This window comes from Chiloscyllium plagiosum, unplaced genomic scaffold, assembly GCF_037043375.1.
Source record: "Chiloscyllium plagiosum isolate Xiang-an unplaced genomic scaffold, Cpla_swu_hap1 HiC_scaffold_21, whole genome shotgun sequence".
In the NCBI taxonomy this organism is placed as follows: domain Eukaryota; kingdom Metazoa; phylum Chordata; class Chondrichthyes; order Orectolobiformes; family Hemiscylliidae; genus Chiloscyllium; species Chiloscyllium plagiosum.
This window is the reverse complement of record NW_028270159.1, coordinates 27,577,756-27,593,235: the sequence shown is the minus strand read 5'-3', so window position 1 is coordinate 27,593,235 and position 15,480 is coordinate 27,577,756. Positions and strand designations below refer to the sequence as shown.

The window sequence follows — 15,480 nt, the reverse complement described above, 5'->3', positions numbered from 1 at the left end:
GGAGGATATAAGGTCCCACTGGGGGGGGGATGAGGAGCTGAAAGGGTCCCTCTCCAAGGAGAACATTGTTATATTTACTCACTTACAATTGGAGAAATAAAATGTCAGGTAGAATTCGGAAACATGGCTCAGGGATGGGCAGGACTGGCAGCTAAATGTTCCAGGATACAGATGCTACAGGAAGGATAGAAAGGGAGGCAAAAGAGGAGGGGGAGTAGCATTTTTGATAAGGGATAGCATTACAGCTGTGCTGAGGGAGGATATTCCCAGAAATACATCCAAGGAAGTTATTTGGGTGGAACTGAGAAATAAGAAAGGGATGATCACCTTGTTGGGATTGTATTATAGACCCCCCCAATAGTCAGAGGGAAATTGAGAAACAAACTTGTAAGGAGATCTCAGCTATCTGTAAGAATAATAGGGTAGTTATGGTAGGGGATTTTAACTTTCCGAACATCAACTGGGACTGCCATAGTGTTAAAGGTTTAGATGGAAAGAAATTTGTTAAGTGTGTACAAGACAATTTTCTGATTCAGCATGTGAATGTACCTACTAGAGAAGGTGCAAAACTTGACCTACTCTTGGGAAATAAGGCAGGGCAGGTGACTGAGGTGTCAGTGGGGGAGCACTTTGGGGCCAGCGACCATAATTCTATTCATTTTAAAATAGCGATGGAAAAGGATAGATCAGTTCTAAAAGTTGAAGTTCTAAATTGGAGAAAGGCCAATTTTGACGGTATTAGGCAAGAGCTTTCAAAAGCTGATTGGAGGCAGATGTTCGCAGTAAAGGGATGGCTGGAAAATGGGAAGCCATCAGAAATGAGATAACAAGAATCCGGAGAAAGTATATTCCTGTCAGGGTGCAAGGGAAGGCTGGTAGGTATGGGGAATGCTGGATGACTAAAGAAATTGAGGGTTAAGAAAAAGAAGGAAGCATATGTCAGGTATAGACAGGATAGATCGAGTGAATGCTTAGAAGAGTATAAAGAAAGTAGGAGTATACAAAAGAGGGAAATCAGGAGGGCAAAATGGGGACATGAGATAACTTTGGCAAATAGAATTAAGGAGAATCCAAAGGGGTTTTACAAATATATTAAGGACAAAAGGGTAACTAGGGAGAGAATAGGGCCCCTCAAAGATCAGCAAGGCGGCCTCTGTGTGGAGCCACAGAAAATGGGGGAGATACTAAATGAATATTTTGCATCAGTGTTTACTGTGGAAAAGGATATGGAAGATATAGACTGTAGGGAAATAGATGGTGACATCTTGCAAAATGTCCAGATTACAGAGGAGGAAGTGCTGGATGTCTTGAAACGGTTAAAGGTGGATAAATCCCCAGAACCTGATCAGGTGTACCCGAGAACTCCGTGGGAAGCTAGAGAAGTGATTGCTGGGCCGCTTGCTGAGATATTTGTATCATCGATAGTCACAGGTGAGGTGCCGGAAGACTGGAGGTTGGCAAACATGGTGCCATTGTTTAAGAAGGCGGTAAAGTCAAGCCAGGGAACTATAGACCGGTGAGCCTGACGTCGGTGGTGGGCAAGTTGTTGGAGGGAATCCTGAGGGACAGGATGTACATGTATTTGGAAAGGCAAGGACTGATTCGTGATAGTCAACATGGCTTTGTGCGTGGGAAATCATGTCTCACAAACTTGATTGAGTTTTTTGAAGAAGTAACAAAGAAGATTGATGAGGGCAGAGCAGTAGATGTGATCTATATGGACTTCAGTAAGGCATTCGACAAGGTTCCCCATGGGAGACTGATTAGCAAGGTTAGATCTCACGGAATACATGGAGAACTAGCCATTTGGATACAGAACTGGCTCAAAGGTAGAAGACAGAGGGTGGTGGTGGAGGGTTGATTTTCAGACTGGAGGCCTGTGACCAGTGGAGTGCCACAAGGATCGGTGCTGGGCCCTCTACTTTTTGTCAGTTATATAAATGATTTGGATGCGAGCATAAGAGGGACAGTTAGTAAGTTTGCAGATGACACCAAAATTGGAGGTGTAGTGGACAGCGAAGAGGGTTATCTCAGATTACAACAGGATCTGGACCAGATGGGCCAATGGGCTGAGAAGTGACAGATGGAGCTTAATTTAGATAAATGCAAGGTGCTGCATTTTGGGAAAGCAAATCTTAGCAGGATTTATACACTTAATGGTAAGGTCTTAGGGAGTGTTGCTGAACAAAGAGACCTTGGAGTGCAGGTTCATAGCTCCTTGAAAGTGGAGTCACAGGTAGATAGGATAGTGAAGGCGGCGTTTGGTATGCTTTCCTTTATTGGTCAGAGTATTGAGTACAGGAGTTGGGAGGTCATGTTGCGGCTGTACAGGACATTGGTTAGGCCATTGTTGGAATATTGCATGCAATTCTGGTCTCCTTCCTATCGGAAAGCTGTTGTGAAATGTTAAAGGGTTCAGAAAAGATTTACAAGGATGTTGCCAAGGTTGGAGGATCTGAGCTACAGGGAGAGGCTGAACAGGCTAGGGCTGTTTTCCTTGGAGCGTCAGAGGCTGAGGGGTAACCTTATTGAGGTTTACAAAATTATGAGGGGCATGGATAGGATAAAGGACAAAGTCTTTTCCCTGGGGTCGGGGAGTCCAGAACTAGAGGGCATAGGTTTAGGGTGAGGGGAGAAAGATATAAAAGAGACCTAAGGGGCAACTTTTTCACGCAGAGGGTGGTACGTGTATGGAATGAGCTGCCATAGGATGTGGTGGAGGCTGGTACAATTGCAACATTTAAGAGGCATTTGGATGGGTATATGAATAGGAAGGGTTTGGAGGGATATGGCCCGTGTGATGGCAGGTGGGACTAGATTGGGTTGGGAAACTGGTCAGCATGGACGGGTTGGACCGAAGGGTCTGTTTTCATGCTGTACATCTCTATGACTCTAATTGCTGCCCAAGGTGGTCATTTAATAATTTGTATTAATGTCTTCTTAAAACACTCTCTTGGCATGCACTATCAACAAAGATATGTTTAGCACTTTTAGGGATATTGCAACCATTTACCATGTCACCATTGAATTGGGCTAAGTCCCAGAGAACCAAAGCAGATCTTGGAACTCTATATACTCCCCAACCCTGCCTTAGTGACCACTAATGTTCTGCTTTCAGGGCCAGCGGGCCTAACTCTATCGCATACCTACCCTCCCATCCCCAAAACAATCATTGCTACATTCAACAGCCTTTCGACTGAGGTGAGTCTAGCAAGGCAAGAGGCAAGTGGAGTCAGAATTTTAACTTACAATTGGTGTACATAGCACTAAAGTTTAGCATTTTAGTTTTGATAGAAAAATCCTGATGGACAAACTGGGACTTATAATGTAAGTTCCATGAAGTTAAGTTTTAACAAATTGCTAATGAAGCATACCAGGACTCCTGATATAAGGAGAGTAGTGACATTGCAGGTGGTCCCCAAAGAAGGTTCACTAGGTTTATACCGGCTATAGAGGAACTGCCCTATGAGAAAAGGATGAGTAGGTTGAGCCTACACTCATTGGAGTTTAGAAAAATGAGACATTCCCTTATTGAAACATGCAAGATTCTTAGGGGATTTGACAGGATAGGTGCAGAGAGGTTGTTTCACCTTTTGGGAGGTCCTAGGATCAGAGAGCATGATCTTGGAATAACAGGGAATAATCTGACACATTTAAGACAGAGGTGAGAAGGAATATCTTCTTTCTGAGGATAGTGGACCAGTGGAATTCTTTACTGCAGAGGGTTGTCAAAGCTGGTCATTAAGTACATTCAGGCTGAAATACAGAGAGTGTTAATCAGTGGGGAATTGACAGTCATGGAGGAAAGTTGAGGATTATCAAATCACCTATGGTCTCAGTAAATACAGAAGCAAATTTGATGGTCTCAATGACCTCCTTCTGCTTCTACACCTTATGGTCTTACAAGGATTCTATTTTAATTAAAGTTTGCTTAGTTTTTTAAAGCATTATGTTCAAAAGAACATCACAAAAACACAGTACTCAGGATCATCCAGCCACAAACTTCAGCATATTGGAGAGACTTTGGAGAAAGATGAACTAGAGAACTGGACTTTAAGAGTGATATTATTAAAGTAGATACTTTTGTATAAACTGTTTCCAGTACAGAGCAAGTTTCTAATACATTTGCAACAAGGAAACATTTTTGAAATGTGAAGAAAATATTACTTTTTAATAAAATATTTGTTAAATTATGCATTGTGGCAAACTTCAATACTTAGAGTCTATGAAAGGAAGTCTGAATGTAATTATTGACCGATTTATTTTCAGGATTTGTTTCTTTCAATATTTTTAAATACTTTTAGTTGGTGAGATTGGTGTTTACTCGTGAGGTTAACTTATCTGCTTTTATTGCAAAATTCTAAGTCAGGTACCACCAAGAGTATGGTCACATGACTCACATAAGCTAACTGGAAGCAAATGATATCTGACTGTTCTTGAAGTTTCATGGATTACATGAAAAAAATGCTTATGATGCCAGTGTATTTGCTATTATTCATTCACAATGTAAAGGTTTTCTCTTACCTTGCACTTGTTTCTTTTGCAAAATACATTAGAACTGTGCCTTCTGGTTCTTGATCTGTTTACAAGTGGCAACAGCTTCTCCCTATCCAACCCAAGTCTCATGATTTTGTAAACTTTTATCAAATCACCTTTAAGCTTTTATACACGCTTTATGAGCAGTTCTTTCTATCTGGCCTGCACTTTTACTGATTTATTTACATATGCCTCCAGGTCGTTTTGTCCCTGCACACCCTTTAGAATAGTACCTTTAGAATATAATGTATCTTGTGTTCTTTGTACCAAAGTGCATCACCTTACCTTCTCCGCACTGAACCCCATCTGCTAACTATTTGCCTATTTTATCAAGGTGTCAATGTCCTGTTGAAGTTCTCTACTGCCCTCCACAGAGATTACAATTCTCTTCAGTTTTGTGTTGTCCACACAGTTTGTCTAGATCATTAATCTGGAAAAGCAAGTGTCCCAATACTGAACCTAGGGAACTCCACCACAAAACATTCTTCCAGCTCAAAAAGTACCCATTAACCTTTACTCTCTGCTTCCTATCCCTCAATCAATTTTGTATTCATAATTGATTTTGTACCTTTTATTTCCTGACCTGTAACTTTTCCCATAAGTCTGTATGTGGCACTGTGTTGAACACAATTTGGAAGTCTATGCACACCACAAACATTAGCTATTCCCTCATCAGCTTTCTTTTCTACCACTTCAAAAACCCTAGCTAGACAGACAGACTTTTCATTAATAATTCCATGCTGACACATCTAAATCAATGCACATTTTTCCCTGAGACTATTAATTGCATCCTAAGTAATTGTTTCTCATAAAATACCAAAATTCTGTTGGCAATCACTTCTTGGCTTTGCCCCTTCCTATTAATAGCTTCCATCTTTGATATTGTTTGATCATATTTCTGTGAAGCTGTACTATTTTAGCACACTTCCAAATGGCTCAGAATTTTTGCATCTAGATCTATTTAGAGATAGGATAAAGAATCCAAAATGAATTAGTTTGGGTAGTCTCAACATTTTATCAACTGAACTATAGTGTATCGGATGCAAACTGACCATAATAAGTCACTAATTGATATTCTCATTTAGACCACAAAGTTCAGAACTGTAATAAATGGAAACATCAGTAACAGTCCAGTCGGGATGCACTTGTGATGTTCAAATTAAAGCTTGTTGCTGAGCATAAAAGAGAAAGCTTTACCCACCATATCACTAATGCTTTACCCATCTGCTCGGACATTAACAGTAAAACTCAGGTAGAAACAAAGGAATATTTTTGAGTTAAAAGGCCTTGGGCAGCTATCCATATTTTTCTAAAAGCCCACTCAATATTGTCTCTGTTAATGCATTTTCAAGTGTGGTCATAACAGTGCTTCAAACAATTTCATATTGATCAGAAAATACATGCACTGGTTTAGTACTTAATGCAGAACACTTTGTGAGAAGAAAAAAAGTTACCTTTTGCTTCAAACGATTTTTCACTTCTTTTATTCCCATTTTTGCATGATCTTTTGCCTGGAATTGCAGAAGAGAATTCAACTTAAAACCTCTTCATAGCACTTCATTTGTCTCCAATGGCAACAAGATTGTTAACCCATTTCAGTTCCATCACTTTGGAACAATCCAAGAAGAGAAAATATACAGAATAAAAACTGCAAACTTTTAAATACTGATGGACATTTCAAAGTTTGTACACGGATTACTATTGAAGTCAGTACTTGATCACGATTAAAATGAAAACCTCTACAGTAAAATAACTGAAATGGTTGATTCATGGCAAGTGAAACTTTTGTTAATACAAAAGCAAAATATTGTGGATGCTGGAAACCTAAAATAAGAACAGAAAATGCTGGAAGTACTCTGCAGGTGAGGCAGCATCTTTATAAACACAGAATCAGAATTAATGTTTCAGATTACTGACTTTTCATCAGCACTAAAGATCTGCTGATCTGCCCCAATATCTTGAGAAGTAGAAACGATTCAGATAGAGAAGTACAGATGAAGTACCCTGCAAAAGAATCGCCTTTGTCACAAAGTGCTTTGCAGCAAAAAAGGTTCAGCCCTTGAGCTAGAAACAGAAGTTTAAATGGATGCAAATGTTGAAGGGTGAAATACACATATATGCAAGTGCTAAGCTAATTCATAAAGCAATTAGCTCAGTTGCACCAAACGTGCTTATAAAAAGTCTTTTCCAAATGTTTAATGATAAGCACAGTTAGGTTTTCAAGCTTTATTACTTCTGCCAGCGCATACCAATTTTGCATTCCATGTCATAATCTCAATCATTTACTACAGTGACTTAACAATGAATTCAGTACAGGAGTTTATAAATGAGGTCAAAATCGTCCCTTAAGAGCTTTTACACATTCTACAAAGACACCTGTACTATTCTTTTATTGTTAATATCTACAGTCGCCTAGTTAGTCAGTTCAGCACGTGAATGAAAAGCTCATAGGCAATCTTGGAAGAAGCACCAATAGTCTATCCCCAAATGACCACCCAGGCTGGAGATACCACTTAATATCGATATCAACTTGACAAGAATCATTTTAATGGCACATCAGTTAATTGTGTTTGGAATGGCTACTTTCTTGGACAATCTACTGATCTGCATTAAACAGTTAATCCATTTTCCTTTGATGTTGTAGTGTACCCTGCAAGAGTGACTCAATTTTCTAACGATTTCCAATGTAAGACAATGTTTCATTCTTTTCCTCACTTTATCAGAGAAAGTTCCAATGGGTAATTCCTCTTCTGACTCCTGAATAACAGGAAATAATCTTTTCCTTTTTGTCCAATCAAAAGCCTGTTTCACTATAAAAGAAACTTCTGTTAAATCTCACTTTAGCATTCTCTACTCTCCTGCCTCAAATTACTTCTCAACCTCCTATGTTGTTATCTTCCACTCCTACTGCAATTATAGACTTTGGGAAGATGGAGACACCAAATCATACATCCTTAGAGAGAAAGGCCTCACCTGGTCATGGAAATATTACAAAGCATCTTGAGGCAAACAGAATCCATTGTTCTTTGAACGAGGGTTCAATCAGCAGCCAGAGAAGTACTTCCTTAGCAACTTGGTAGCATTCCAACTCCAAACAACTAAAATCGCTGACAATATTGCTGATGAGTTTTTGAAATTTCCCCAAGGTAAGTGTACCTCTTCACTTACTAACATTTGACTGTACAGTCACTGAAGTTACACATCAGCTCGATACAAGTCATCCTAATAAATATCAGCGTTTTCCATTTATTTACATATAATCATCATGAACAATTTATTGAAATTAATAGATTTTTACGTTCCATCTTACTCAACCATATTAAAATTGTCAACTTACAAACTTGTACACAGTCTTCATTGCAGGATTTGCCTTTGTCTTCATTGTATTTATGATGGCTCCACTTCCTTTCTATTAATACATTGGTGGTTAATTCATTTTCAGAACACTTTTATAACATTACAAATGCTTTAAAATGGCATATATATTTTCACATGGTTCAGCCAGAGGACCAAAGTTCTTTTTTTGAAAACAATGACTTCCCAGAATTAACTAGGCCAAGTGTTTTGGGGCAGTAGCACATCCCTTGACAAATTTGGTGCATTTCCAGATATGATGTAGCTTGATTTTATGCCGGATTGCTGCAGTTTTCCACAAAAAAATCTCCAAAAGCAGTGTAAATGCTCATCCCTGAACAGACCCGAGTTGTGACAATTAAATTTTGTTACAGGATATCATTAATATTCTCAATACACAATAAAAAGCAATTTCAAAGCATTGGAAAATAAAGGGCTATTGACAAGAATTCTGAGGACAGGATTTTTAAAAAATGGATAATTGGCTGAACTTGACTCACTCTCACAGGGAGTACCTTGAAGGACATACACCCTGAATATTTTTACAGCAAAAATATGAAAGAAATACTAGAACAAAAAGCAACAAAGGATGTCAAGGTCTTGGAGAAAGCACAGAGATCTGCCAGAATAAAATTGGTGGTGAGATATGTAGAGAAACAAGAAAATCTCAGATTGTTCTGCTGAGAGCACAGAAGGTTAGAGGAAACTTATTAGAGAAGTTTAAAATTATGAAGCTACTGATAGAGTAAATAAGGGCAAACCAGTGGGTGGGTTGGTAACCAGAGGACACAGATATAAATAATTGACAAAATATCAACAAGAGAATTTATTTTAAGGAGAAAATTGCTATGACTGAAAGGATGGGAGAAGCAGCTTCAGGAGTAGTTATTAAAGGAATGTAGATAGGAAATTGAAAATTTGCAAACCTTGGGGGACAGAAATGTGCAGGTCAGGTGAATTGGCCATGCTAAATTGCCCATAGTGTTAGGTGCATTAGTCAGCGGGAAAGGGGTCTGGGTGGGTTACTCTTCGGAGGATCATTGTGGACTTGTTGGGCTGAAGGGCCTGTTTTCACACTGTAGGGAATCTAATCTAATCTAAAACATTAAGTTAAAAATCACACAACACCAGGTTATAGTCCAACAGGTTTAATTGGAAGCACACGGTATGGGCGGCACGGTGGCACAGTGGTTAGCACTGCTACCCGGGTTCAATTCCCGCCTCAGGTGACTGACTGTGTGGAATTTGCACGTTCTCCCTGTGTCTGCGTGGGTTTCCTCCGGGTGCTCCGGTTTCCTCCCACAGTCCAAAGATGTGCAGGTCAGGTGAATTGGCCATGCTAAATTGCCCGTAGTGTTCGGTAAGGGGTAAATGTAGGGGTATCAGTGGGTTCCGCTTCGGCGGGTCGGTGTGGACTTGTTGGGCCGAAGGGCCTGTTTCCACACTGTAATGTAATCTAATCTAATGTAATCTAATGTAATCTAATCTAATCACACTAGCTTTCGGAGTGAAGCTCCTTCATCAGGTGATAGTCAATCTAAAACATGGTATGGAGAATGGGAATGGGACTAATTGGACAACTCTACCAAAGACCTAGTCCAACAGGGTCATCCTGTACGATGAAATTCTGTGATTTTCCCATGTAAAAGTACAACATTTGAACTCTGACAGTTGGAATTCGTCCTCCAAAAATTTGAAACATCAAGGTAATCAGTCTCAGTGCAAGATTCTGATGAACAAGTTATTGAAGATACAGTCCAAGAGGTAGCTTGGTGTGTTATTGTTTCTTATTTTTATTAGATGTACATATTTTTATTTGTATTGTACTTTGAATTTTTTATGATTCCAAGTGCAATCTATTGTTCCTTGAACTCAGTCATCTTGTTTTGATGATTGTTATTATCATATAAATTATCTAGTCCCCTTTCTAAAATAAATTTATGTATCCTTTTCTTCGTTTCTCATTACCCTCTCTCCAATTTCTTCTATTTTTTTGTGTTATGAGGTCTGTAAAGTTAACATCTTAAGTTATAAAATGCATTCGCATGAAGAGGTGGAGTGCAGTAAGGAAGAGGATTCTATTTCTAGAAAGTTATCAATTCCCTGCTGAGGTAACAGAGATCAGGATGGATATGAAGGTGGCAAAGTAAAATGAGCACATTTCAAACTGACAAGTGGTAGACTGACTACATGAAGGGAAAATAGAACAGTCCTGGAGTTGGCTGAGGAAATGATTACCAATCATGAAGGAGACTCCTCAAATAAAGAAAGGGGATTTGGGATAGAAGACAAAAGTAGCATGCTTTGTCCAAATACACTTGGTTAGAGACCAAAAAAACTGCAGATGCTGGAATCCAAAGTAAACAGGCAGCAGGCTGGAAGAACACAAGCAGCATCAGATGGTGGAGAAGCCGACATTTCAGATGTAACCCTTCTTCAGGACTGGGGGTTGGCGTAAGGGGAGCTGCAGATAAAAGGGATGGTGAGGCAAGGTGGTGAAGTGGGGATAGGTGAAGACAGGCAGAGGGTATGACTTAGTTGGTCAATGGGAGGAATGAATCCAATAGGGGACTGGGAGGGTTGGAAGGGAAGGGAAGGGGCTGGGAAGGGAGTTGTGGGATGGGAACAGAGGTTATTTTAAGTTGGAGAACTCAATGTTGAGTCCTCTGGGCTGTAGGCTACCCAGGTGGAAGATGAGGCATTGTTCGGAAAGGGAATGGGAAGGGGGATTGAAATGAGCGTTGACTGGGAGGTCTGGTCGGCCCCTGCGGGCTTGATTGAGATGCTTGGCAAACCGTTCTTTAAGTTTACGTTTGGTCTCCCTGACGTAGAGAAGACCACATCGGGAGTACCTGATGCAGTAAACTAGAGGCAGATGAACCTCTGTCTCACCCAGAAGGACTGTTTAGAACCCTGGATGGAGGCGGGGCGGGGGGGGTGTACCACCAGGTTTTAGATTTTTTTTTTGGTTGAAGGGGAATGTACCTGGGGCTTGGGGGGTGTTGGGGTTGGTGGGAAGAGTGGTGCAAATCAAGGACTGTCAAAGGGAACGGTCATTGCGGAAGGCAGAGAGGGGTGGGGAGGGCAAGATATTCTTGGTGGTGGGGTCTAGTTGGAGTTGGCAGAAGTTTTTAAGGATGATGGGTTGGTTGCGGAGACTGGTAGGTGAGGACAAGGGGGATTAGAGCAGTGGAACGGGGAAAGGAGGTAGTGCGGCGGAATGCATTCTTGTTTGAAATAGGTGGACATCTGGGATGCTTGGGAGTGGAATGTCTTCTCGTCCAAGCAGATGCTTGTGGAGGTAGAAGAACTGGGAGAACGGGATTGAGTTCTTGCAGGATACCGGGTGGGAGGTGGTCTGGCCCAGGTAGTTATGGTGTGTGCGTTTGTAGTAAATGTCCGCCTGGAGACTCTCGCCAGAGATGGAAGTAGAGAGGTCAAGAAAGGAGAAGGAAGTGTCGGAGGTGGAACAAGTGAATTTGAGGGCAGGGTGGAAATTTGGGCAAATTGATGAACTGCTCCAGTTCAGCCCGGGTGCAGGACACTGAGCTGATGCAGTCATCGATAGAATGATGGAAGAGTTGGGGCACAGGGCCTGTGTAGGCACTGAAGAGGGACTGCTTGACATAGCCGACAAAGAGGCAGGCATAGCTGGGGCCCATCCGGGTGCCCATGGTGCTCTTGGATTTGGAGGAAATGGGAGTAGTTAAAGGAAAAGCTGTTAAGGGTGAGGAACATTCTGATGAGGTGGTGGAGGGGGACGGGTTGGGTCCGGTGGAGAGGAGGAAGCGGAGGGCCTGGAGGCCATCCTCGAGGGGTATGGATGTGTATAAGGACTGCACGTCCACAGTGAAGATAAAGCACTGGGGGCCGGGGAACTGGAAATTACTGGAGAGATGGATGGTGTGGTGGGTGTTGTGGATGTAGGTGGGAAGTGCCTGAACCGAGAGGGAAAAAGCTGAAGTCGAGGTTGGATGAGATGAGTTCAGTGGGGCAGGAGAATGGGTCGGCCGGGTAGTTTTTAAAAATTATTTATTCACGAGTCAAGGGAGCCGCTGGCTAGGCCAGTGTTTATTACCCACCCCTAATTGCCCAGACAGCAGTTAAGAGTCAACCACATTCCTGTGGGTCTGTAGTCACATGTAGGCCAGACCAGATAAGGATGGCAGTTTCCTTCCCTAAAGGGCATTAGTGAACCAGATGGATTTTCCCAACAATTGACAATGGATTCATGGTCATCATTCGACTCTTAATTCCAGACATTTATTGGATTCAAATCCCACCATCTGTCGTAGAGGGATTTGAACCTGGGTCCCCAGAACATTACTGGGTCTCTGGATTAACAGTCCAACAATAATACCACTAGGCCGTTGCCTCCACTGTAGTTGGGATTGTGGATCTGGGGGAGCAGGTAGAACTGGGCAGTTCTGGGGAGCTGTGAGTTTGGAGGCAGTGGAGGGGGGATCACTGGAGGCAATGAGGGCACAGACAGTGAGTGATTTTGGCATGATGGGTCGCAGTGGGGTCATGGGCAAGGGGGAGGAAGGACATGGTGTTGGAGAGTTGGCGTTCAGCCTCTGCCCACAGACTCCCACAACTACCGAGACTACACTTCCTCCCACCCAATATCCTGCAAGAACTCCATCCCATTCTCCCAATGCCTCTACTGCATCTGCTCAGACGAGGAGACATTCCACTCCAAAACATCCCAGATGTCCACCTATTTCGAACAGCTTTTCTTCCCTTTGTCATCCAGAAAGCCCTCCACCACACGACCGCCATTCCCCATTCCACTGCTGTAAATTCCCCCCGCTCCAAATGCAATAAAGGCAGAGTTCCACTTGTCCTCACGTACCACCCTCCCAGTCTCCACATCCAATGCATCATCTTAAAAACTTGCACCAACTCCAACTTGACCCCACCCCAAGAATATCTTCCCCTCCACACCCCTCTCTGCCTTCCACAAGGACCATTCCCTTTCATAGTCCTTGGTCTGCACCACTCTACCCACGAACGCCACCCAAACCCCAAGGTACCTTCCCCTGCAACCGGAAAAGATGCAAAACATGCCAGTACACCTCCCCCCTCACATCCATCCTGGGGCCAACACAGTCCTTCTAGACAGAGGTTCACCTGCCTGACTTCCAACCTAGTTTACTGCATCAGCTGCTCTCAAAGTGGTCTTCCCTACATCGGGGAGACCAAACGTAAACTTAGGGAACTGTTTGCCGAGCATCTCAGCCGGACCATAGGGGCCAACCAGACCTCCCAGGCACCGCCCATTTTAATTCCCCTTCCCTTTCTGACATGACCATGCTTGGCCACTGCAAACCAAACTGCAAATTGGAGCAACACCCCAACTTCCTCCTGGGTCGTCTACAGCCCGGAGGACTCAACATTGAGTTCTCCAATTTAATATAACCTCTCTTCCCATTCCCTGACTCCCTTCCCAGCTCTTCCCCCTCCCAGCCCCTACTGGATTCATTCCTCCCATTGACCAATCGGGTCATACCCTCTGCCTATCTTCACCTATCACCACCTTGCCCCTGCCACCCCCTTTATGTGTAGCTCCCCCTACACCCACCCCCCAGTCCTGAAGAAGGGTTACATCCGAAACATCGACTTCTCCATCTCCTGATGCAGCCTGGCTTGCTGTGTCCTTCCAGACTCCTGCCTGTCCAATTTGTCCAAATACATTAATACAAACTATTTGCCAAACATTAGCTCTTTCAAATGAGATATTAAAAGTGTTGAATAATGTGTTATGATTATAGTCTTTAAACATATAAACAACAGCACATCTTTAATCCGAGAAGATCTAGAAGAGGGCACTGCAGGCATGACCAGCAAGTTTGCAGATGACACAAAGATTGGTGGAGTAGCAGAAAGCATAAGGGCCTGTCAGAGACTACAGGAGGATAGATAGACTGGAGAGTTGGGCAGAAAAGTGGCAGATGGCGTTCAATCCAGACAAATGTGAGGTGATGTATTTAGGCAAGTCTAATTCTAGAGCGAATTATAAAATGAATGGAAGAGACTAGGGAAAAGTTGATGGGCAGAGAGATCTGGGAGTGCAGGTCCATTGTACCCTGAAGGTTGCTGCACAGGTGGATAGAGTGGTCAAGAAGGCATACAGTATGCCTGCCTTCATTGGACGGGGTATTCAGTATAAGAGCTGGCAAGTCATGTTAAACTTGTACAAGACATTGGTTCGGCCGCATTTAGAATACTGTGTACAGTTCTGGTTGCCACATTACCAAAAGGATGTGGACGCTTTGGAGAGGGTGCACAGAAGGTTTATGAGGATGTTGCCTGGTATGGAAGGTGCTAGCTATGAAGAGAGGTTGAGTAGATTAGGTTTATTTTCACTGTAAAAAAGGAGATTGAGGGGGGACCTGATTGAGGTTTACAAAATCATAAAGGGTATAGACAGGGTGGATAGAGACAAGCTTTTTCCCAGGGTGAAGGATTCAATAACGAGAGGTCATGCTTTCAAGGTGAGAGGTGGAAAGTTTAAGGGGGATACATGCGGCAAGCACTTCACACAGAGGGTGGTGGGCGTTTGGAACGCGTTGCCAGCAGTGGTGGTAGATGCAGGCACGGTAGATTCATTTAAGATGCGTCTGGACAGATGCATGTGTAGGTGGGGAGCAGAGGGATACAGATGTTTACGCATTGACCAACAGGTTTAGACAGTACATTTGGATCGGCTCAGGCTTGGAGGGCCGAAGGGCCTGCTCCTAGGCTGTAAATTTTCTTTGTTCTTTGTTCTTTCATCACAATGCATGACACTCCAAAAGAATTGTTGTTGGGACAGAAAAACAGCACCCAGATTTCCAAGCACTAAAACTCATACCAACAAAATTCCTTCTTCCAGAACTCAAAATGTTCAATTTTAAATTACAGAAACATGCCTTCTTCAGTTTTTTGTATTTATGTTACCCTCATATTTGCATTGCTCTAGTATGTTTTTAAAAATAACTGTTGTCACAATGGTCATTTCCTAATATCCTGCTCTTAAGATTGTTAGTATACTTTTGCAATTATGCATTATTTCATATTAAAAAAAAAGATACAATTATATTAAACAAATTAAAACATGAGAAACAACACCTTTCAGTTCTTATGGACCAGACCAAACCCTCCCAAAATACATTAAGATAGCCTAAACCCTAAAAGGTTTTCTTATTTCAAAGGTAATTGTAATGCAATGTGTTCCTGATGCAATTTTTGATTGATCAAACACAGACAAATAAAAAAGCATAACTGTAACTCTATTGAAATGCTTAACAAAATATGTATTTACTATTAGTAATTAACTCTTCCAATATAGTAACATCCCTAAAACACCCCTATGGCAAAGGCAAGTTCAGTAAAACAGATAGTCTCAGATGCAATTCTAGCAGCAGGCAGAGAAGCCTAGCTTGTAGATGTCACAGAGAGAGGAATAAGAGCTTCCACATCCAGCTTCATGACCCCAGCAACTGCCAAAAGCTGAAATTGAAAATCCTGGTTCTCTGGGAGGTTGACCACCTCCCCCAACCCATCACCATCCCGCCACCCATTTCAGCTGCTTCTATTGTTCCAAAT

The 15,480-nt window shown here is 42.2% G+C and overlaps 1 protein-coding gene across 6 annotated transcripts in view; it reads right to left on the bottom strand.

The window, feature by feature from the left end:
• dennd1a (DENN/MADD domain containing 1A) overlaps positions 1-15,480 on the bottom strand; it is a 533,820-nt gene that overhangs the window by 75,087 nt on the left and 443,253 nt on the right. For all 6 annotated transcript variants that reach the window (XM_087998441.1, XM_043720136.2, XM_043720139.2 and 3 more), the window contains 2 exons: positions 7,874-7,945; positions 5,991-6,047 (listed from right to left, as the gene is read on the bottom strand). In XM_087998441.1, coding sequence (XP_087854567.1) covers positions 5,991-6,047; positions 7,874-7,945 — 129 coding nt within the window. The remainder of the gene's footprint in view (positions 1-5,990; positions 6,048-7,873; positions 7,946-15,480) is intronic.